Source organism: Vulpes vulpes, chromosome 8, assembly GCF_048418805.1.
Source record: "Vulpes vulpes isolate BD-2025 chromosome 8, VulVul3, whole genome shotgun sequence".
NCBI classification, from domain to species: Eukaryota; Metazoa; Chordata; class Mammalia; order Carnivora; family Canidae; genus Vulpes; species Vulpes vulpes.
The window spans coordinates 98,768,142-98,793,820 of NC_132787.1; the positions used below are offsets into that span (position 1 = coordinate 98,768,142).

The 25,679-nt window shown below is 36.0% G+C and overlaps 1 protein-coding gene across 1 annotated transcript in view; it reads left to right on the top strand.

Moving 5' to 3' along the window:
* The window catches only part of SMC6 (structural maintenance of chromosomes 6), a 71,451-nt gene extending 46,047 nt beyond the window's left edge, over positions 1–25,404 (top strand). Inside the window, exons 19-27 of the mRNA XM_072767666.1 lie at positions 748–828; positions 1,887–2,057; positions 10,145–10,282; positions 11,236–11,381; positions 14,399–14,524; positions 17,342–17,447; positions 20,569–20,721; positions 23,837–23,934; positions 24,894–25,404. Of these exons, the coding sequence (XP_072623767.1) occupies positions 748–828; positions 1,887–2,057; positions 10,145–10,282; positions 11,236–11,381; positions 14,399–14,524; positions 17,342–17,447; positions 20,569–20,721; positions 23,837–23,934; positions 24,894–25,008 (1,134 nt within the window). The 3' untranslated portion in view covers positions 25,009–25,404. The remainder of the gene's footprint in view (positions 1–747; positions 829–1,886; positions 2,058–10,144; positions 10,283–11,235; positions 11,382–14,398; positions 14,525–17,341; positions 17,448–20,568; positions 20,722–23,836; positions 23,935–24,893) is intronic.
* Positions 25,405–25,679: the final 275 nt, after the last annotated feature.

Genomic DNA, 25,679 nt, shown 5'->3' on the forward strand with positions numbered 1-25,679 from the left:
CGGTTTGGCGCCTGCCTTTGGCCCAGGGCACGATCCTGGAGACCCGGGATCGAGTCCCACGTCGGGCTCCCGGTGCATGGAGCCTGCTTCTCTCTCTGCCTGTGTCTCTCTGCCTCTCTCTCTCTCTCTGTGTGACTATCATAAATAAATAAAAATTTAAAAAAAAAAAAAGAAAGAAAATAGTTTGACCTTATGACCCCTTGAAAGAGTCTCAGAAGCACCAGGAGGTGCTTGGGTCATACTTGTGAAGCACCAGATTAGAGTATTTTGCCATAACCTCAATCTGGGTGTTTCAGAAAAGAATTTTCTTACTGAATTCAATGTTGTCATTTTAAATGCTGAGATATGGAGTCCTTCCATCTTTTTTTCTTGGCAGCGTATTAGCAATAAGGGTGACTATGAAAGACTTTATACACCCCTTTCTTTTGTTCATTTAATACTAAAGTGTCTCTTTCATTAGCTATGGTACCCTCTGTAACAAAAGCAGAGTAAGAGCTTTGTGGACTAATATATCCTTTCTGGGGATTTTATTTATTTATTTATTTGTTTGTTTGTTCATTTATTTATTTATTTAATTTATTTATTTGTTTAATTTATTTATTTTTAAAGTGAACATAATCTCTACACCTAACAAGGGGCATGAACTCACAACCCTGAGATCAAGAGTCACATGCTCTACTGATTGCGTTAGCCAGGCACCCCTTTATTTTATTTTATGTTACTAAAATTGAAATAATTTTTTTCCAGGTAAAAATAACAGAAAGTATTTCTGAAATTCGGGAGCTTGAGAATATAGAAGAACACCAGTCTGTAGATATTGCAACATTGGTAAGATTCTTTTCCTCAGTTTAAATGTAATGTTAAAGGACAAAACTGTCATTTAGGTTAACATCTATGATCCTCAGCCTTTTTTTAATCCTTTAATTGGGGCTCCTTTTTATGATCGCTGTCTTTATTTGCAAATAAGGTAGAAACTACCTGGCTTATTGCATTCAAGTTCTTTAATATTTTGTATATGTAACTTGCATGCATAGTAATTGATTTTGTCTTCTACTGTCGAAGCTTAAACAGTGTGCTTCTAAATATGTTTTCAAACCAAACTGCCTAGCATAGTATATTTCATAATTAATGAGTATTAATATTAATATCTTTTAGTCAATTGTAGTTGCTCTCTGCGTTATTGGAGTTTTTCCCCCAAGAAATTGGTTTTCATTATTTATCACACGTTACTCTTGTTTTTTCAGGGAACTATTTATGACATTCAGCTTAGCTTCTCTGAGTTACAGTAAGCAGTGGATTAGATAGATTGAGGTCTGGTTAAAATGAATGGGTATTTATTAAGTATCCTCTTTGCACCAGGTACCATATTAAGTGCTGGAGGATATTACAGTGAACAAGACTGATAAAGTCCTGGTACTGATGGAACTTTACCTGAATGAGAATTTGTCTTTGTTTTCTATTAATAATCTCATTCTCCACTGTTTATTTTGTTTCGCTTTAATTCCTTAGATTTCTTAAAGGTATGAAGTATGTCTTGTTTATTTTTGTTTACTCAGCATCTAACATATTGCCTGGCACTAGTTAGGTACATATATACACTGAGTTTTGAAAGAAAGAGTAACTAGATAAAAGTTCTTCTGTTTGATTATGACTTTTCAATCATAGTATAGTTTAACTTGTCTCCCAAATGTCTTTTTGTTGAATCATTGTCTTGTTCTTCCTGATTGACCACTAAGTGTATGAAAATACACTGGCTTTCTTTGTGTTTGTCTTTCATCAGATTGCCTGGAGCCTATAGTGTTTCTTCTCTCAGAATTTTGTACTGTTTTTCTAGTTCATAATTTAAGTATTTTAATTAACTCCATTTGCTTTGTAAATGTAACCAGGAAGATGAAGCTCAAGAAAATAAAATCAAAATGAAAATGGTTGAGAAAAATATGGAACAACAAAAAGAAAATATGGAACATCTTAAAAATCTGAAAATAGAAGCAGAAAACAAGTATGATGCAATTAAACAGAAAATTAATCAGCTCTCAGACCTAGCAGAACCACTTAAGGTATATGTTATTGTTACTCTGTTACATGTGTATTTGACATTTCAGTTGTGTATCCCCACTGTACTTGCTGGGGATTTCCCTAACAGAATTTCTGGTCAAATTTAATGTAACCACGTAAATGGGATGTAAACTAAATTTTCATCAGTAGGTCAATTAGAAATAAACACTTCTGTTCATGTCTTTAGGACAATAAGTTGCCAAATTTGTTTCCCTTAGAAGATTATAGGGTTTTTTTGTGTGTGATTTTCTTGTTTTTTTAGAACCAGAAGCAGAGATATCTTGTCCATCCGTTCTGCTTCTGTGCTCACCTATTCTTTTGTCCCTCTTTGCTTTCCTTGAGTAATTCAGGGATTAATTATATAAAAATAGAGTTATATATATTAGATATAAAAGCTAACTTGACATAAAATGCTACTGAATTCTTGTTTCTGACACATCTCTGTTAATATTCCAGCTTGAATTAAACTGGCCTTTTAAAAAAAAAAAAACTTTTTTGAAACTAAATTTAGGAAAATAAAATTATTTAACAAATTATGTACATCTCCCTGTGTGTTTATTAGCTTAGTTATCAGTAGCTTATTGCCATTATCATTTTTATGAATAGTTCAATTACTCTCAGAACTTTAAATTTTATTTATAAGACTGAGAAGAATGAATAGTAGTATATTTTAGAAGTCTGAGAGGGGTATGTTGATGATACAATTTCAACGTACCCCTTTTTTGGGGCAGGAAAACTCCTTTTGAATCAAAATGGATTTAGATATGCCAATAGCTTAAAAGAATCATACATGTAATGTTTATTATACTTGTGTCCATTGAAAATTTTAAAAACCCTGGCTTACAGAGTTGGGAGAATATTAAAGGAAGGTGCCAGAGACGTGCTGCCTGGAAACACGGTGCTGGGTCATTGGAGCTGGTGTCCAGGGGCTGGATTCCTGCCTGATATTATAACCCAGAGCAGCTTGACTCTTTTCTATTTGTGACAAGAATTTAAAAATGAGAAAACAGTTAATTGATTAAGAAGAATATAAAGTTTAAATATTAGAATTATAGGAAAGAAAATGTATTGGTAATATTGAGTAAAATAATAAAGCGTTTGCTCTAGGTGCTATAGGGAATAAGAAGGTAAAAAGTCTAAAATAGAAGAAAATTAGTTTTTAAAAGAAAACAAAGTAAGACAGAGTAAGATAAATATTAAAATCATCAGGAATAGACAGGTAGAATTCAGAACTCAGGAATTAGAGCAGTGAAGTCACAACAAAGATAGGATAAAAAATATTTTAAATGGGTCAGGGATGAAACAGGGTGACTTAAAAGGATGAAATGCATTAAAACAACATAGAAAAGGAAATGTTGGTACCTAAATTATTCATCGCAGACAAAATTCAAAACAAGAGATGACGAGGTGTAAGCTGTGTTCTGTTCTTTTAGGGACCTTTAGGAATGCAACTCCTGGAATTGGGAGTTTGAGTAAGTTTAAGAGCAGAAAATATGGGCAGAAGGCAATAACGATTCTTGATCTTAGCTCTTTGCATTGGCTGCAAATAACTGAAAGCCAGGAGGTGAGTCCTTCAGTGAACTTGCATGCAATCAGCCAATAGCCCAGAGGCTTTTCCTCCCCAGTATCGTGTCCCACTAGCCATCCATAACAGCAGGACCAACAGGCTAACAAAATAATTTAATTCCTGAGACACTGCCATTGTGATATATTATCAGCTTTAAGATGTAATCTGTCTGCTTTTAGGACAATTGTTCATTTTGTGTCAGGGGTGGTGAGGGGTAAAGTACTCTGTTTTAGATATATAGTCATTGAAATTTTGGTACGGGGAATATTTTTCTCACTTTGAACAGTTTGTTTTGATTTACACTGCAAACTTAATGCTTTAGTTTTAGTTGCAAGTTAAATTTGTCAGACAGGGAGCATGACCAACATCGAGCCTACAAAGAGAAATGGTCTATATTATTAGAGTAGGAAGGACTCTCAGCTTCTGATTTAGAGAGTTTGTTAGGGCCAAGGGTGACTGTGCTCTTAAAAATTCCAACATAATGTTTTTAAAAACCTCATAATTGACATAGGTTTATATGAAACAACAGGCAATAATAATACCAAATTAAATACAATTTATCCAGTGTTGCTGAGTAAAACTGGTTATCTTAAATATCCAAGAGAATAACATTTTTTAATGATTATGTTTCTTCTACCATCCTAACCTATTTTTTAAAGACTGTAACTTCTTAAAGTTTAGAAATGCTACAAGTTTAGGGCTACATCAGACTTTAATTTTAGGCCTAATCCCACTTATGCCTAAACGTAGGTTGGTGTCATTAACTGGCTGTTCATATCTTTAGGCCTTCATTTCATCAATAAAATGAAATAAAGTAATCTCTTGCTTCACTTTTGGTTTTAAATTTGATGGTACCCGGGACATACACTTAGGTACACAAGGACAGGTCAGTCATGATAAATATGGAGGAAGAGATAGTAACCTCAAATCCGTTTCTTTTCGTCCTATTTTGTGAGTTAAGTCCATACCTTTCCACAGTTGCTAGGAGGGAAGATTAACCAGTACAGAAATGGCCTGAAACACTTTACCCTTTGCTCCCTGAAGCAAATGTGGGCCTATGTAGTGTGAGAGTTCCTACCACAAATGATTCGAAAACTCAGTGTTCAACCATCCTGTTTCATTGTAATGTCTCGTATTACATCAGTTGCACCCATTTTAAAAATTCTGTTTGAGGTAAAAGAACAGCTTTTCTCTATTTTCCATGTAACAGTGTTTTTAGTTTTAATTGAACTCTTTTATAATCACACATTAACCATGGGGGATAGTTATTTTTAGCAGTGTGAACAAGATGCAATAAATTGTATTCTTAGGATAGAAGATAGCCTACATCCCATGTTATATGAGGTAAACGTTTTCAGTTTTTAGCTACTTCACATAATGAAAGTATTCCTTTGGGGATACTTCCAAATGTTCTGTCTTTCTTGATGCTGTTTTGGTTGGTGTTTGTTTCTTTCTCTGTTTCTGACTGTAACTCTTGAGGTTGACCGTGATCATCACAGTATGTATGATCAGTGGTAAGCCCCAAAAAACAAACCGACAAACAATAAAATTTAATTTGGTGGTCCTTAAATCAGGAGACTTTTAAAAACAGTTTTATTGAAATATAATTGATGTATAGTGAATATATGTAAGTGTACGGTTTGATAAGTTTTGACATGTATAACCTGTGAAACCACAGAGAATGGGACCTGTTCTTCACACTCAAAAGTTTCACCATGTCCCTTTTGTAATCTCTCTCTCTCACCTCTGCCCCTTGTCCCCAATTACCAATCTGCTTGCTATTTCTATAGTCTACATACTTTCTAGAATTATGTGTAATGGAATCACACATTATATACTCTTAATGTTTTTGATTTGACCTTTTTCAGAACCTAACACATTGTTTAAAACATAGTGTCTACACTATATTTTGAAAGTGAATAGAATAAAAGTTATTCTTTTTGATTATGATATTCATCCATATTTTTACTTGAATCACTAATTCATTTTATTGCTGGGTAGCATTCTATTGTATTTAATATATCACAGTTTGTTTATTCATTTATCTATTGATGGACTTAGGGATTTTCAGTTTGGGGGCTATTACAAATAAAGCTGCCCTGATCATTAGTGTGCAAGTCTCTGTATATCAAACTAAATGAACAAACTGTCTACTAGTCTAAACTTTCTTTTTGTGGTTCTTAAATCTATCAGATTTTTGGTAAATATTTTTTTAAATTTTTATTTGAATTCCAGTTCATTAACATACAGTGCAAGATTCATTTTGGGTGTAAAATATCATGATTCAACATTTGATACAATACCCTGTGCTCATCACAAGTGCACTTCTTAATCCCCACCCCTATTTTGCCCATCCACACACACACCTCCCTTCTGATAACCATCAGTTTGTTCTCTGCAGTTCAGAGTCTGTTTCTTGATTTACCTCTTTTTTTCCCCCTTTGTTCATTTGTTTCTTGAATCCCACTTTTGAGTAAAATCATATAGTATCTGTCTTTCTCTGATTTATTTTGCTGAGGATAATACTCTCTAGCTCCATCCATATTGTAGCAAATGGCAGGATTTCTTTACTATGGCTAACATTCTATCATATGTGTGTGTTATATTTATATATATGACATCCTCTTCAAGATTTCTGACCCATGTTTATTCATTAGTCTTTTGATTCTCTTGTGATGTGTTTGATTTTTTTTTTTTTTTTAATTACGGCTATATTGGCCTTACAAAGTAAGTTTGGAAGTATTTTCCCTTCCCTTTTCTGAAAGTTTTTGCAGGTTTGGAATTATTTTTTTTTTTATATTTAATAAATTTACCAGCAAAGCTATCTTGACCTGTAATTTTCTTGGTAGCCTGTAGTTTCTTTATGAATTCAATTTCTTTAGTTGATTCTGAGCATCTTAAGTTTTCTAGCTAGGGATATTATTGTCTCATTGAAGTTTATCACATATATTAAACACGTAGTAGTTCATAATTTTTCCTTATAAATCTGAACAACAGAAAGTAGACTAAACCAAACCAAAGGAAAAAAGTGTGAAAAATGAATAACACTTTAAGAATCTGTTTTAGACTATATAACCAAAGATAATGACATTTGCATTGTTGGAGTCCCCAAAAGAGAAGAGAAAGAGGACAGGGCTAAAACAATACTCCAAGAAATAATAGCTGTACCCTTCTCAAATTTGGCAAAAAGTCTGAACTTACAGATTAAGGAAGGGAGTAAACTCCAAACAGGATAAACCCAAATAATCCACAATAAGACACATCATAGTCAAACTTCTAAAAGTTAAAGACAAAGTCTTAAAAGCACACACACACACACACACACACACACACACACACACAAAAAAACTTACCTATATGGGGGGGGGTGGGGAGGAACTATTTGAATGATAGCCAGTTTCTATCAGAAATCATAGAGACCACATGGAAGTAACACAATTTTTCAGTGCTGGAAGAAGAGACCAGCCAAACTATAAGCTAATTCCAGCATAAGTTATCTTTCAGGAGTGAAAGAAAAATTGAAACATTTTCAAATTAAGGAAAACTTAAATAAATAAAATATTTTAAGAAAAAAAAAGGACTATATAAAATGCATATCCTTTTTATACATTATTCACAGTGACCACCAGGTTTACTTATTCTGGAGATGCAAGACTCTTTTCACTGTATTAATAGGCTGAAGAGGAGAAATCATATATCAATTAGTACAGAGAAAATATCTGATAATATTCACCCATTCGTGGTTTTTTTTTTAAAGCCTCAGAAAAATAGAAATAAAGAGGAATTTCCTCAACATTTTAAAGACCAGGAACAACCTCGTTAACATGAAGAAGGTAAAAATGCTTGTCTCACTACATTTACTCAATGTAGTTAGTATTGGAAGTTCTAACCAGTGCAATATGGTAAGAAAAGGAAATAATAGATATATAGGTTGTAAAAGAAGAAATAAAACTCTTTGATATGCCGTGAGTGTCTACTTAGAAAAAAACCTCAAGGAATCTACAAGAAAACTCCTAGAACTAACAAGTTCAGCAAAGTTACAGAATACAAGATAAACATACCACATATCAATTACATTTTTAGGGCAGCCCGGGTGGCTCAGCGGTTTAGCGCCGCCCTCAGCCCAGGGCTTGATCCTGGAGACCCGGGATCGAGTCCCATGTCAGGCTCCCTGCATGGAGCCTGCTTCTCCCTGTGCCTCTCTCTCTGTGTGTCTCTCATGAATAAATAAATAAAATTTTAAAAAATAAAAAAATTTTTAAAAAGATTTTAAAAATTACATTTTTATACACTAGCAATAAATTGATATTGAAATTAAAACTACAACACCATTCACACTTCCTCAAAAGAAATGTTTCTATGTACATCTAAAAATATATTCAGGATTTGTATTCTGTACAGCTACTTGGCAACCACTACTTCTGTTTCTATAGATTTGCCTATTCTTGACATTTCATGTCAGTGGAATCATACAATATATGGTCTTTTGTGACTGACCTCTTTTATTGAGTATGTTTTCAACATTCATCCCTGTTGTAGCATATATCAGTAGTTTGTAACTTTGTATTGCCTAGTAATACGCCATTGTGTATCACATTTTATTTATCCATCAATTGCTGGCCCTTTGAGTACTGCTACTATGAACATTCATGTACATGTTTTTTTCCTCTTGGATAAATACCCAGGAGTAGAATTGTTAGGTTACATGCTAAGGCTGTGTTTTGAGAAACTTTTAAACTGTTTTCAAAAGTATACTGCTTTACAAATTCCCATCACCAACGTCTGAGTGTCCCAGTTTCTCCTCATCCTTGCCAACTAGCACTTGTTATTGTATGCCTTTTCTATTTTAACCATATTGTTAAGTGTGAAGTGTTCTTTTTTTTTTAAGAAACTTTATTTATTTGAGAGAGATAGTGACAGAGAGCACGAGCAAGGGTTAGTCAGAGAGAGAGAGAGAGAGAGAGAGAGGGAGAAGCAGACTCCCTGCTGAGTAGGGAGCCCCATGTGAGGCTTAATCCCAGAACCCTGGGATCATGACCTCAGCCAAAGGCAGACTGAGCCACCCAGGCAAGCTGCTTAAGTGTGAAATATTCTTGTTTTTGTTTTGATTCTTGTTGTGGTTTTATGGTTTTGATTCTTTGTTGTGATTCTTCATTTTCCTTATGTCTAATTCTGTTGAGCAAATTATCATGTTCTTATCGCTCCTGTGTGTATCCTCTTTGGAGAAATGTCTGATCAAATCTTTGCCCTTTTTTTACTTGTGTTATATGTCTTTCTTGTTGACTTTTAAAGCGTTCATTGTGTATTCTGGGTGTGTGTTTGACGTTTTGGATGCTATAGTGAATGTTACAGATGTTAATTAATTTTTGAATTATTCCTTGCATGTAGAAATATTACTGATTTTTGTTTTGGCTTGGTATCCAGTGAGTTTTCTGACTTATTAATTTAAAAGCTTTTCCTTTAAAATTTCTTCATAAATAATCTTTTTTTTTTTTTTAAGATTTTACTTATTTATGTATGGGGTGGGTAGGGCAGAGAGAGAGGGAGAGAAAATCCCAGCAGGCTCCACGTTCAGCACAGAGCTCCCCATGGGCTCAATCCCATAACCTTGAGATCATGACCTGAGCTAAAACCAAGAGTCAGACACTCAACTGACTGAGCCACCCCAGACACTCCAATCATCTCTTTTTTTAAATGTGGTTTTACTCTTCTTTTCTGATATTTATGCTTTTTATTTCCTTTTTATATTTTAATTGAAGTGACCTGGGTCTGCAGTGCAGTGTTGAGTAGAATGGGACTAGACATCCTTGCCTTGTACTTGGTCTTAAAAAGAAAGCATTTAATCTTAAAAGTAATTGCTGCTATTTGTTTTTTCATTGTTCTGTTCCTATTTCCTCTCTTAATAGGATTAGACTAGTAATTATGAGTGTTCCTTTTTAAAATTTCTTCTAGTTTTTAAGCCATAACTCTTTTCTTTTTCTGGTGGTTGCTGTGCATTATAATATGCATCTTTACCTTATCATACTCCACTACTATTTATTTTTAAGGTGATCTTGGGATAGCTTCTTTACAATTAGGTTTTGTGCTAAAATATGAGGTTATACTTCCAGAATGATGACTAAACATGTCAGTGATAAATTTTTTGCATCCTTTTCTCTTTCACCCTGACTCACCTTCTTAAAAAAAAAAAAAAAAAAGATCACCTCTGTAAATATTCAGCACTTGAGTTCTTTTAAGTCTGTTCAGGTTGATGTGGCTCTCCATAAAACTACCTTGTTTACCAAAGTAGAGTTGTAAGCAACATAATATATGGAGACTTCATGATAGGATTTGAATATAATAATGTGACTTAATTTGTTGAAACCCCTCACTTCCATTCATACACTTGGATATGAGCTCTAACACTTGCCTCTGGAAGCATCGTAACCCTGTCCACTTGTTAAGTTGTCAGTTTTATATCTATGCTGGTAATTTTTTTTAAACAACTTTTCTATATAGATTATTTTGGCTTTTTTCAAACAGGATGAATTAAACCTTGCTGATTCTGAAGTGGATAACCAAAAACGAGGAAAGCGGCATTATGAGGAAAAACAGAAAGAACACTTGGATACTTTAAATAAAAAGAAACGAGAACTGGATATGAAAGAAAAAGAACTAGAGGTTATCCAGCATTTTTCTTTTGTGTTTTGTTTACAAACTCAGTCATGGCTGTTAAAGTGTTTTCCTTAATGTCGGGTTTTCAAACACAGACACGGGGTCTGATGAATATCCATTTGGTATAGAATGATAGTTGTTTCAGTGAATCAACGAAACCACCCACCATGGAGAAGGCTTTAGCTCACACAGCAGGTCTAATCTCATGTCTCTGAGGGATTTGGAAAGTGACACTTGCTCTCAGCTACTTTTAGCTCCTTATATGCCCAGCGTGCCAAATAGATGGAACTTTATTTCGGAAAAAGGCACCCCTTCCTCTGAGTAGCATGGGTATAGACTGGGCTGGAATTCAGCTCCTGCATACTACCACACACCCTTGTTAGCAGCTGTTAGCAGCAGCCCTGTCTTTAGATAACACTGAAGAGGCAAACTTGGTCTAACCAGAAGAGGTAGATTCCAACTTTTCTTAGGAAAATAACTTTAACTCTGATTGCTTGTCTCACTTGCTTATGACTTATATGAAATGTTACAAATATAAAATAAGTACTATGTGTAAAGGTACTTGGAGTTTTTAAATATTTTATGAATATGAGGGTCTTTTTGTTTGTATTTTCAGTACTATTTGATGTTCAGAGGCCATCCTAAAATACAGAAAACTGTCTGACCTCAGTTACGAAAAATGCCACACTTTCCATAACTGCCACTTGAAGTCTGTTTCACTAGGAAGATAGGGAGATATTAGAAATTACTAAAGTCGTGCATAGTAATGCAGTTTCCTCTTGAAGATTTGTATAAAGAGTCTAGATTCTCTTCTCAACATAAGGCTTAAAGAAATAACAAGCTATTAAAATACCTGTAAAATTCTGATCCTAAGCTCAGGATTTTACTGTGCATTTGTGGGCACAAGTAATCCAGTGAATTACTATATTTTTAAAGATATTAAACATCTACAACCTTAGGAGAAAATGTCACAAGCAAGACAAATCTGCCCAGAACGGATAGAAGTAAAAAAATCGGCGTCAATTCTGGACAAAGAAATTAATAGATTAAGACAAAAGATACAAGCAGAACATGCTAGTCATGGTGATCGAGAGGAAATAATGAGGTAAGTGGTTGGTAGCTTTTCTGCTTCATTCTTCATATATATTATTAAGACATAAAATTATATTCTTAAAAAAATTATATTCTTAAAAAAATGGGAAGAAACACAAATGTAGTAAGAGAAGTTTTTCTTTAAAATAAATAAGTTTTTTAAGTAAAATCTCCACAAACCATAAGAGACTTTTAAATCATAGGAAACAAACTGAGGATCACTGGTGGGGAGGGGTTTGAAGGGTGGGGTAACTGGGTGATGGGCATGAAGGAAGGCATGTGATGTAATGAACACTGGGTGTTATATAAGCCTGATGAATTGCTGACATCTACCTTTGACACCAATAATAATACACTATATATTAATTAATTGAATTTAAATAAAAGAATAAGTTAAAAAGAAAAAACAAAAACACAAAATTAAAAATGTAAAGTTTAATCTCCAATTTATTTTTTTTTCCAGTGAACATTTTTTCTTCAGTCCTTAGGGACTTGACTCCTTCCACCAGCTTTACTGGAGGTCAAGGGGCACATCAGGCTGAGGGTGTTGGGTCATGTGGTGCTTCCTGAGAACTGTGCCCAGCTGCCCTGCTATGAATAGAATGGTTTGCACAGCCCTGTAGTCTCACACACAGCTTGAGCAGCAAACAGCCATCTAAGACACTGCCCTGGCAGTGACCCTGACATGGTGGCCTCAACACTGTCCCAAATGAATAACAACTTCTTAATTGTCTTGCCCTGGGTTGCACCACTTAGGGGCCCTTTGTGGCACGTCCTGTATTATTCCATCTTTTCTTGGAAATGAGGACCCGACAGGGCATTACCTCCCATGTTTTAAATTCAGTATAAAGGGGCACACCATGAAAGGTGGCTATTTCCAGTTTCATCTCTGCCACTTTTCTCTTTTTACCTAGTTAAATTTATTAAATATACTTTAACTGTTTATATAAATGGATAGTAATATGAGCATATGTTACTTTTCATTCTTGCCAGATACAAGAGGTAGCACAGTAAATAAACTGTTACAGATTGCTTTCTTTGATTTAATGATCTATTGTGGAGATCTTTTTATATCAGTACATAGGTATTTTCTCATTGCTTTTTACAATTACATGGTATTGAATCATCTACTGATGGATAGTCGAATTTTAATCTAATCCCTTGCTGTTATAAATGGTGGTGCACAGTAAATAATTTTGTACGTGTCTTACTGTATAATCAGGGTGTTTTAATAGGATTGAATCCATTTTGGAAAACTCCTTTCTAGGGACTGTGCTTATTTGCATTCCTAAGGGCAGTGTGTCTGAGGGCTTGTTTCCCCTCAGCCTAAACAGTGTGTGATAACCTTAGATTCTTTTTGCCAATGGGTAGATTTCCTTTAAAAAAAAAAAAAAACACAATGTAATTTTAATTTCCATTTACTTATTTTGAGTCTGAACATCTTTTCATGCCTTAAGGACCATTTATATCTTTTTCTGTGAACTTTTTGTGTACTTCTTCATTTTCCTGTATTTTTGGTGTAAAACGTATATTTTATCTTTTTCCAAAAGGCTATTTGAAATTTTGTTGTCTTATAATTAATTGCTTCCCTAAGAATGGCCATGTGAAGTAATGTGTTTTGTTTTTGCATGTTCAAAATGATTTGTAGCTTTTGAATTGGAAGGGATAGTTCAACCTGATAGAACATTCTTTTTCTCCTTTCTGTTTACAAGTGCTGTAACTTGTCCAGAATGTCAGATTCTGTGATCCTTTCTTTGGGGTACACTGTGTTATTTTAATCTCTAGATTTACCTTATTTCTTAAAATTTCTTTTTTGTATTTTGTTTTTAAATATTTTTTGTGCTGTTGTTGGTTTTGCCTAGGCCTTTGTTGCACACATTGTATGTCCTTTGTCTTCTGTTACTTTGTCTAACCATGTTATCTTTTCCCCCGTTTTTTTTTGTTGTTGTTGTTTTGTTTTGTTTTTCTTGATTCTGATCTCTTTGTCTACCAGTGTTTTCTGCACTGTCTCTTTTGCCCTGTGCATCATCTCCTCATTTTGTCTTATCTTTGTTCTTTTTTTGTCTAACTCCCTCCCCCCAGCTTGAGTTCTGTAGGTTCCCACTTTCCACCTCCTCTCACCTGGTTATCACCTGTTGTTTACCTGTCTGTCCTGTCTGTTCTCTGAGTTCTTTGATTTATCTATTCTTTCAGTTCTTTTATTTCTGTTTTATGGTGTGTCTTCTGGGTAGCTTTAAGTCTTGTTCTTTTCTCTTTTAATTCATCATTTTCAGGTATAGTTTTCATCGGCTTTGTAACCACATTGTTCTAATGCGTTTTCTTTGTCTGTTGGTTGTGTTGTGCTGTTGTTTCCCAAGCCTGTTTCTATTAATATCTGTGTGTGGATAACTGTACTGGTGCCTTTTCTGTTACTCATTTTCTACTTGGATTTTCCTGGACTGGGCATTTGAATGAGCTTGGGGTGGGCAGCTGTAGAGCCTTGGCCAAGGTTGCTTTTCAGACTCGCTCAGGAATCTTCTCTCTTGCTACACTAGTGAGCAGTTGCCCTCTGTAATAGCACTTTCAAGTGGCCCTGCCTTCTTTGCCTCTTTGACCTAGACTTGTTCAGGCTGGGATTGGCAGATCCTAGTGCTCACCCTGTGTTCCTGCACTGGCATCTGTCACTAAGGGAAACATTTCTTGCCTTCCAGTGTGATCCCTTCACTTTCAGAAGGTGGTATTTGCTGGCATTTTCTAAGATCTGCCGTTCCGGCCCCCACCTGGGCTCTTTCCTCATGTCTTTCCTCTGCCTTCTCCAGGGCCTGGACTTTTCCTGCCCAGCCCTGTCTGTGTACAAGGCTTCCCCTTCAAGGCAGCAGATGCTCATTCTGGGAGTATAGTTGGCCTGGAGACAGGACAACCTGCTATTCCTGGGCCCCTTGGCACTCCCTGCACTCTTCCTTCTTCCCCATTAAATATATTTGAGATTTTACTTATCTTTATGTTTCTTTGAATGGCACTTATTGACTTAATATTTTTTTCATAAAACAGGCAGTATCAAGAAGCAAGAGAAACCTATCTTGATCTGGATAATAAAGTCAGGACTTTAAAAAGGTTTATTAAATTGCTGGAAGAAATAATGACTCATAGATATAAAACATATCAACAATTTAGAAGGTAAGTGCATTTAAAAACATTATTACATATTTTACATTTTCATATTTTCTTTGTTTTCACATTACCTCTTATAAATAATAAAATTAAATTGAAAGAACTTTACACGACTCAGTTAATGAAGAAACTGCCAGTGTTTCCTTTATTGGTCAGTACTTAGGGTCCTGTCATTTAATCAGAGAATACTAGATTGGAAGAGACTTTTGAAACAAGCTTATCCAATTTTTCCACTCCATTAGGTACCTTTACTAGGTAACTCAGGGCTATTCAACCTCTGCTTACATAGGTCCATTGAATGGATGCTCACTGGCTTTGAAACAGCCTATTTCACTCGTAGACATTGCAGGTTCTTAAGGGATACAAGTATTTGATAGGACCTGTTGAGGTAGTATCTCAGTTTATGATCTGATGGAATAGTGTGGCTCCATGGATGTAGACTCTGATTTGTTTACTGCTGTGTGTCCAATACCTACTACTGTGCCTGGAATATAGTAAAAAGTTGATATATATGGGTTGAAAGAATGAACATAAGGTCAGAGAAACTGGATATTATTAATATACCCAGAAATATTCATACTCTCAGGAATAGATGGATCCCAGTGAAAATCACAAACAACAGAAATAAACCAGAGGTCAGTTTATGGGTAAGGATAGACCTTGACCTACTTGGATTCAAGGCAGTCCTAGTCTTTGCATTTAACCTCTGTTTTCCACAGTGGCATTCCCTCGTGACCTGCTGTTCACCTGTCTTTATACCCAAAACTCTATAATCCTGAGACTATAGAATTTTAAAAATATATCTAGTATGTTTGAGGAAATTGAGGTAATTCCATAAAGAAAAACAGGCTTTGCATTTTTGGCCATATTCCTTAACTAAACTGTAGGTCAATATTTGAAATGTGTGCTTCAGTTTTGTAAGTGTGTTATTAGAACTTCACTTAAATAGGATTTATTTTTATCCTTTTGAGACTGCTTGTAAGTTTCACGCAGTGGGACCTGAGCAGCTGATCCAGGACCAGCCCTTTCCTACCTGTGAAGCAGTGTTCTTTGGGGGTACTCCACTGATACCTTGGGAGTTAGAAGGCTTTTGGGGAGACCTGGGGGTATTCCTGGCTCTGGGTGACCTATGGGGATTGCTTCTGCTGCTTTGGGATGTTTCTTGCCCCGGTCTCACAAATACAGAGAGAATGGTTCCCTGTGTCAGTCTTCTAGAGTTCTCTGTGCCCCCATCTCTAGGCTTTGAGAACTGAGCACTTTACCTTCCCCCAGCTCTGTCTTCAACAGGGAGACCTGCAGGCTCCACCTGCATTTCCACTCCCCTTTACTCTTTCTGAAATTAGTGATGTGGGACATCTGGAAGGCTCAATTTATTTGTTTCCTGTATTTCAGAGATCATTTTGACTGGAATTGCCTCTACTGTTCAATGTCAGTCTGAAAACTTGTTGCATTTATTTTGACCAGTCTTTTGGCTGTGTCAGGCTGAGAGTAAATAAATCCAATGCCCATTTCTACATCTTTTTCAGAAGCAGTAGGATTTTTTTTATACTGTTATCCAGAAAATTTATATTCAGAATATTTTCTGTAAAAGTATTTGTCTTCTAGTTTATTATCTTGATATGTTTCTTCACCACTGATCTATTCTATCTTCTTTACCCAGTCTTAGGAGTAGAATGAGAATGATCAAATTCTTAAAATCGTTTATCTCTTTACACTGGAGAACCTTGCCATCTTATGAGGACAGTCTTAGACATCTCATGTCTGGAAGCAATTGAAGAATACTTACCAGTAGTGAAAGAAAGAAAAGTTAACAGAAAATTCTGACCAGCTAGCTATGGTTGCTGTGTCACAAAAGAAAACTCAGCTATCAGATTTTCTGGGGTGGAGATTTAATGTAGTTTAGCAAGGGAATTAGGGGGATAATAAGAAAATGATAATTACTCTGAAGAAATGAACCTTAGGCTCATTAAAAAGCAAAGATGTTAAGAAAATACCAAGTCTCCTCTCATTTGGATCTTATTTTCTAAATACCATTCCCTCCTTGGAGAAATGGCTGGTTCCGGAGCTGGGCAGAGAAGGTACAGAGGAGCCTCTTGCTGTGCCAGAAAATAAAGAGTACTCAGAAGAAACAGTCATGCTCCAAGGACACAGGAGGCTCCCACTGGCCAGACCTGGGCCCATTTGAGGATAGGAACGGATGGTAACTCTGTGGAGAAAATGAAGAATCTGTGACTCCATCCTGATACATAGGAAAGTGAATAAGTACATAAATAATTGAGGAGGAAAGGAAAGGTCTTCCCTACAGTGGAATGCCGTGTGATAAATGGAGTTTGCATTGTGCCAGGCGGTGGATAAGGTATTCTAGGTACAGAACGATTAAGAGGTTGCCCTCACCCTGAATGTCTCCATAAGTCGAGAAGTGATATGCAAATGAATAGGCCATTTATTTATTATCTTAACAGTACTAGAGTTTCATCTCTCTAGGACAAGATTTATGTCTTCTATATTAGGGTGATGCCTCATACGAATTGCTTGAATGATTGATGTATTCCTATGGATTGGCTGTAATGTAATAGAAGATATTAAGTGTGGGATAGCATCTTTATGCATTCTTTAGTGTTTGTTGATTATAAAAGGAAATGAAGTGGTAAAAATGTGGGAACACAAATAAAATACAAAGACGAGGGGGAAAATCTTAACAATCCAACCTGTTAAATAAGCAGCCAGAGTTAACATTTTGTTATATTTCTGTCTGGCCCTCCATGCTGGCTCAAAGATCATGCTGAATATACAGTTTAATGTGCCCCATGTCTTCATTTCAAGGTGTCTGACTTTACGATGCAAGTTGTACTTTGACAACTTACTGTCTCAGCGGGCCTATTGTGGAAAAATGAACTTTGACCACAAGAATGAAACTCTTAGCATATCGGTAAGTATCTTAACTCTACATATTGCTAATTATTAGGAGGATTAGCTGCTGTATTTCCTTTGATGATACATTGATAAGCTTTAATCTGTTGTGTTTGGAAAACAAAAGAACTTACTTGTAAGCTAAGGATAGTGTTGGTCAGAGTGTTGAATATTAGGTTGACCTCACTGGCTAACACTGCCTTCGTACCTCTCCCCTATCTCGACCTCAGACAGCCACTGTGAAGGTAATTAGGAATTTTGTTTTCAGTGACAAATGTTTACCCTCTTTTCACTCCACGGATTTCTTGTTTAAATTTATGTAGCATTTTAAATTATGTGGGATATTATAGGAAGTCCGTATACTCTGAAAGTCACTAAAAAAATGAAGAAAGGATTTCTCTGAAGCATGTTCTAACCCAGGTAATTGTCTTTGCATTTATTTCTAATGGTGTCTGTAGATCCAGCCTCTTTTGAATAAACAAAGCCACTACATTCAACTTTGTGGAGACTGTGTATTCTTTTAATAGTCACATGCATTGAAAGAGGGAATATGGGAGATAGTATTAAAAGTTATGTAGTCAGGAGGTCAAGAGCAACCACCCACTTTCATAACCGGGGCGAAATTCTTAAGTAATTGCTTATTACTCTTAGTTGCTATAGATTTTTTTTAATTTTATTTCCTTATTCATGAGAGACACAGAGAGAGGGGCAGAGACATATGCAGAGGGAGAAGCAGGCTCCCTGCAGAGAGCCCAATGTGGGACTCCATCCCAGGACCCCAGGATCACGACCTGAGCCAAGGTAGACGCTCAACCACTGAGCCACCCAGGTGTCCCTAATTGGCATAAATGTTTATGGTATCCCTAGTTGCCACTTCATTTTAATACTTAGAATAAATAATAATTTACAGCACATATACATACCTAATAAACCTCATATACATTTTTTAAGAATAATAATTAAGAAAAAGAATGACAGTACATTTAGAAATGATCAGAGCGCTTAAGGGGGAACTTTATAAGTATCCAAGTAATGAGTAAGTACCTGAAAAAGTACTCAGTGTCATTATTTGTCAGAAAAATACGAATTTGGGGCACCTGGATGGATTCAGTCGGTTAAGCATCTGACTTATGATTTTGGCTCAGGTTACGATCTCATAGGTTGTGGAATTGAGCCCTGCCATAGGCTCTCTTTCTTTCTCTCTCTTTCTCTCTCAAAAGAAATAGAGAGAGAGAGAGAAAGAAGAAGAAAAAGAGAGAGAAAGAAAGAAAGAGAGAGCGAGAGAGAGAGAGAGAGAGAGAGAGAGAGAGAAAGGTTAAACCATAATAAATGACTATTGTACTGCTACCAGTGTGACCAAAACTAACAACACCAGTAACATCTTAGGTTGGTGAGGCTGTGCACTTGGAACGCTCATACTTTGCCAGCAGTCATATAATTTGATAAAACTATTTTAGAGGGGATCCCTGGGTGGCGCAGCAGTTTAGCGCCTGCTTTGGCCCAGGCGCGACTCTAGAGACCCGGGATCGAATCCCACGTCGGGCTCCCAGTGCATGGAGCCCGCTTCTCCCTCTGCCTATGTCTCTGCCTCTCTCTCTCTCTCACTGTGTGCCTATCATAAATAAATAAAATTAAATTAAAAATTTAAAAAAAAAACTATTTTAGAAACCTGTCTGGAAGTGTTTATAAAAGCGATCCCATTCTTCAAAACTCTTCAAAAACTGATAAAAATTCACCTGATTAAATGGTGATGATTAGAGTCAGAATCATTGTTACCATTTGGATTTTTGTCACGACTGGGAGAGAACACAGGGAATCTGCTGGGATGCTAGGAATGTTCTGTGTCTTGCTTGGAGTAATTACCGAAATAATTGAGCTGAAAACTTAAGCTTTATATTCTTTACTGTATATGAATTATACTCTAATAAAAATGAAAAAAAAATAGTGGAAATATTTGGATCATTTATCTCCAGAGCTAACTGTGTAGGACAACCAAAGCTAGACCTTCTGACATTATCACTTCTGTTATTCAGTAAAAGAATATTAGTGTTTTAGGAATCCTTAAGTTCTCTAGTCTTTGTTTTACAAATAAGGAAACTGAGACCAAAGTCCCATTATAAGTTAATAATAGATCAGGCGTAAAATTTAGATCTCCACAATTAATCGAGGGCTTCATTTATTAGATTAATACAAAATGCAATTTTTGAGCGAAAGACCACATCCTGTTACTTAGTTCTTCTTTCTTTTATGTGGGGTAGTTTGGTTGGTTGGTTGGTTTCATCTGGCTTTTTACTGCTTAGTTGCTTTTTCATTTGGAGTCTCACAGATTCAGACTTACAGATGATAAATAAATTTCAGTATATGTTTAAATGAGAATTTTTATAACCCTTTTATAAATGAATGCCACTTGAGAGGCACATAATTTTCAGATAGTGGGTGAGAAAAATATGTGAAGCTGTGTGTCTGCTAAAACACATATGGTAGGACTTTATGACAGACAACCTGATGGTGCCCTGATTTTCCATCTTATGGATATATATGTGTGTATGGAATTTTGCCCAAATGAAATAGAAATTCCTTCTGATTTATTTTATGTCTCCCCAGGATATTGTGTGAGAGTTTATTGAAAGAAATTTTACATGTTTCAATTCACTGCTGCTGTTTATTCCTTGGCCAGTGTGAGCCCCTAAATTTAAGTTGGTCCTGGTGTCTTTTTGACATTCAGTAATTACCTTTTAAAGTAGCTTAGCCACTAGATGTCACTGTATTTCAAGTAACAAAAGATTATCTGAGCACTTCGCAATGTTTGCAAAAAGAAAAAAAAATGATCTCATTCACAGTAGCATCAAAAATAATAAGATACTTAGGAATAAATTTAACCAAGGAAGTGAAATATCTGTACACTGAAAACTGTAGGATATTGATGAAGGAAACTGAAGAAGACACAAATAAATGAGAAGATATCCCGTGTTCATGGATCAGAATTAATATTGTTATAAATACATGTCATTTCTGTATCATTAAATCACTAATGATTTTTTTTTAACTGTAAACCCATTCTTTTTAATGCTAGCCAACCTTTTTTTTATAGAATTTAGTCTGACTTATGCTACACTTTGTGTTTTATGAACTCATTCAAGGTTCAGCCTGGAGAAGGAAACAGAGCTGCCTTCAATGACATGAGAGCCTTATCCGGAGGAGAACGTTCTTTTTCCACAGTTTGCTTCATTCTTTCTCTGTGGTCCATTGCTGAGTCTCCTTTCAGGTGCCTAGATGAGTTTGATGTCTACATGGTAGGTATTAAATTTTGAATTCTCTAATTTTTGTTGTGTTGGAAATGTGTATTTTGAAAGGAAGCAGTTCTTTCTTTAGTTTTACCCACAAGAGAAGGGATCCTGCCCTGACACTTTAGTCCTTAAGAGCTAGTAGGGAAGAACTAAGAATCTAGCTAGTGCTCTCCCTCCTAGCCTGCAGGCCCCATCCTGGGCTTCCACCTCTTCCCTGGCTTATTTCCATCTTCCATGTTAACAGTGGTAAGCATTTCCTTACCCTTTCTTGGACCAAAAGAGCAGCAGATATAACATGAGGGCAGGAAGTTTGACTTGGAAGTTACAGACCTAGGATTCAGACCTCCTCTGCCACTGCTTATCCAGAGGACTTTGGGCCTCATTTCATGTATAAAATCACATAATTCATCTCTCCTACCTTGTAGGGTTATGGGGAGATGCTACAGTGAGGTATGACTTATAAATGCACTTAGGATGATGGAGGCACATGGTGAGTCCTCACAGACCAGCCTTTACCCGTTCTGTGTAGTTCTTCATGCCTCGTTCTTCCCTAAACCCAAACCCACTATACTCCGGGTTTAGACTATGATACTCTGGCAAAACTTGCTTAGCAAGGATTATCAATGTACTTTAAGCATTATTTTAATTCTTTTACATATTTGACACCAGAGACCAAAGTATTTGGCATCCTCTGTCTCTTATAATGTGTCTTCTTGCCAGTTTCCTCTCTCCTCTTTTCTGGTTCTAGTGTGTTCCGTGCTGCCTCCCCTAATGCCATTCCCCTTCAATGTATGAGGTTCTCTTTTATTTTTTATACTGTTGTTGATTTTCCTGGCTACCATAGCCTACCTACACCTACACGCTAAACACATGCACAGAGTCCCCAACACTACCACCTACATTTAGATACCAGAAAGTCTGAGTGTCTCATCCTGACATCTCTCTTGTACTCCAGACCGCTGTGCCCAACCATTGTTAGATGTCGTAAGGTACAACCACACCTCAGACTCAGCGAGTCTTCCACTCAGAGCCTCTTCCTTCTCCTAAATCCCCTACTTTGATTGGTGGCAAATTGCTGTTACCAACCCAGTTAGCTTTCACTGCCAGACCTTTGATGTATCTGTGATCCTCCCTTCCTTTTTACTTGCCCATCACATCACATCTGACCTTCTGAGTCTCTGCTCCTTCCTGATACCTTCTCTCTGTCTCCCCAGCCCCTGCCTGTCATAACCACCTCCTGTCCAGACTCCCAGACTTTAATCTTGCTTCTTCCTTGGTCCCTCCCTCACTATTTTGCCGGATTTACATTTCTAAAATGAATCTGATCGTGGTCACTTACGTGTTAGAACTCTGTGGTGGCAAATTATCTTATCTGGGATGAATGTTTAATTCTTTGGGTGACTGTGAGACCCTTCATGATATAGTATCTGCCCACTTTGTGGCCATCCTAAGCTACTTGTGATTTTTCCAAACACTATGCGTCTGCCTCTTGTGCTCTTCTCTGTGTCACAGTCTTACTCATCTTTCCAGACTTGGTTCAGATGTGATCTTTATATAGCCTTGGTGACCACCAGGCAGGATTGTGAGCTCCCTTGGCACCAACCTACACCAATTCATGCTATTATCTTTATATTTTATATTATAAAATATTTTATTATATAATTGTATGTTCTGTACCTGTCACTATTGCATATTTTATACATTTTCATTTTGTTGTGGTCCTCTATTTCTCTTTTCATGTTTGAATCTCCCACCAAATTATAGCCGTTTTGGAAGTTATCAACTGTCTTTTTTTTTTTTTTTTTTTTTTTTGATGATATGTCTACCTACTTAATGTCTAGCCCATAAGTGTTTACAGAGTGCTCTTTCATGGAATTTATACCTGTGCGTCCTGTATAATCTTAGGTGTCATTTTTTCCCCCTATGTTACCATTGCTGCAATTGGTTAGAAATGCCTCTGAGGATTGGTTTCAGGGCTAATTCATAAATCATAGAAGACAGTTGTTCTTACCATGCACTAATTTTGTTCAAAATGCCATTTTGCAATCTTATCACCCATCTTATTTGTCAAATTTAATTCTGAATAACTTCCTTCTCTTTCAGAAATTTAGAGGTTCTTAATCAGGATGGCATTTTGCCCCATTGGAATTATTTAGAAAAATGTACCCAAGTTCTGAAATCCAATTGGAAACAAATACATACATTTTGGTGGTTTGACAGCTTTGTTACTAAATGATATGCCTCCCTAGGGCAGTGTTTTGAAAGGACAGCATTCTGCTTATGCAAGCTCTCATTATTTTTGTTAACTTTAAGTTAGATTGCTTTACAGATATGCCTGAGGGAAGAATTTATATAATACAAGCCATTGAGCAATAACCAGGATGTTGGTCTGCCTCCAAAACAGTGTGTTCTTATCCATGCTGTACTGCCGCATAAAGTTTCAAATAGAACTTTAAAAACATATGCTTATAAAAACAGTTACGTTTTCAACTTTTCAGGAGTTTTCAAGGTACTCCGATGTTTTATTTTATCTGTTATTTGAACTTGGAAAATGTAAGCCCACAGTTTAATTTAGTTTCAAACCTGTTTAATGAAGCATTATTTTTATATACGCTGATATGCGGTTTAACTTATTTTAAAGATTGAATTGAGGAATTGGTTTGTAAATTTAAATTGGTTCATTGTAGAATGTGATGGGGTAGGGGTAAAGGTTTTAAAACACCTTAATTGAGGGAAATTTTGAGAGATTTAGTAACTTTATAGTTGTCACTTTTGATACTCTTCTGAGGGTTATTATTACTGTACAGATTATATTCATTTTCTAACATTTAGTTGTGTCTTTGGAATATTTGCTGGTTATTTTAGTTGATAAGTATTTTTGAGGGAGGGAATTATACTTACAAATAATCTGACTATAGAAATTACCTGGAAGATTAGGTATATTCAGTTATTTTCCCCAAGAGTTTTGAATATTACCTTTCCCTATATGAATAGTTTGGCATCACAGATAAAGTAGTAGATGATCCTTGGATAAAAATGCCGGGGTTTGTAACAGCCAGCAGAATGCTGCTTTTGCCGGGAACATGATTGATGCAACAGAGATCCTACCTTTGTTCTTCAGGACATGGTTAACCGGAGGATTGCAATGGACATGATACTCAAGATGGCAGATTCCCAGCGTTTCAGACAGTTTATCTTGCTTACCCCTCAAAGCATGAGGTAACTTTAAAAAATTCTTTGGTGAATATATACATCAAGGAACATAAAAGGGGAAAATAAATCTTTTATAATCTTAATTTTTAAAATGCAGATACATAAATCACCAATAAAAAGAAAACTCGGTTCTTGTGTCAGGAGATTTAAGATATTTTTTCCTTCTTAGCGATTTAAAATTTTGTTAGTGTTAATCTCCCTTCCATAATAGAAGCAAGTCGATGTGAATATGGTTATTGACTTGTTACTATTTCTCTTTTGACTCTGCTCCTTTGTGGTTATCATGAACAACTAATAAAGTAATTTTAGTAATTCTGTTTAGACAAAAGACACAGTTTATGATTTCCTTAGTCTGGGCTCTTTTCCTGGTCGCTTACTGCGACTAGGCCTTCAAAGTGAAGACCTCTGTCCTGCGGTCAGTCAGCCTGTACTGGTTACTTATGTGGTGTCAGGCATTGTATCCCACAGAGTTGATATTCTGCATCTAAAGTGGTCACTTGATTCTTTGGGGATTGAAGTTTGTGATTGGAAATTTTCAGGTAACTCCTTCCTGGCAGTTAGAAATCGTTGGTATCTCCTCATTTTCTTTTTCTTCTAAACTGAAAGCCCATAGCACTTAACAGGAAGTCTATTTTAATTTTTTTAACATGTTTTTTTGGGCTACCTTGAATTTTTTCAATCAGCCACTTTTTTTGCAGGACTTGATCCTGGGTCTCCAGGATCAGGGCCTGGGCCAAAGGTGGCGCTAAACCACTGAGCCACCCGGGCTGCCCGGAAGTTAATTTTTAAAAATGAAAACAAATTATTTCTTTATTGCAACTTGTATTTCTCCTCGAACTCCAGATATTGCAGCATATCCAACATTATCAGATACAGCAGATTGGTATTTTCAGGAAGTAGTTTTGGAATGTGTTTTATGTGAAAATTTCCTAGTAATCTTAGGTAATTAATTTTGCTTCCTCTAGTTCACTTCCATCAAGTAAACTGATTAGAATTCTTCGAATGTCTGACCCTGAAAGAGGACAGACGACATTGCCTTTCCGACCTGTGGGCCAAGAGGAAGAAGAAGACCGAAGTTGATCTACAGCTCCCTGTGCCCTGTGCCATGTCCTCATGTTGCCAGATTTGTAAAGGGAAAGAGATTCAGGAGTATTTGATGAAATAAAATGAAACTGAAGATAATCTAAAATAAAAGAAACTCCTTTATATATCTGGCCCCAGTAAAATATGTAAATAAGTCTAGGAAGCCTACGACAACCAGCAATTTAAAATTACTGTTACTTTACTTTGAGGAAATTAATTTCATAGTATTGGTTTTAAATCTTTTTTTAAGTTTGTTTTTTTTTAACCATCTACTTTTATAGATTGTTTTTTCAGAAGTAAAATTTTGTACATATGTACATGTACATATCTGTTTAGTTTGGGTTCATTTCTATGGTATTTTGTAATAATTAAAATAAAAGTTTGAGCATCTGATTATATTTAGTTTTATTTTCCAGAATATGACCTCTTCATTGCAGAGGTTGGGGTGCACAGGCGGTCTGTGGGTAGGGACCAGTTTACAGAGGATTTACTGCCTGGTTTTGCTCATTAATTATGAGGGACCTGCACAGGACTCTAAACCTTTGCTCAGAATCCCTGCACAGGTCATTTTGTATCATTAGAGATGCAACTAGAGATTTGGGCTGTACTTTTAATAATTAAATTGCATTCAAATTTAGGATGCTGTCTCTACAGCACTTTGATGGAGT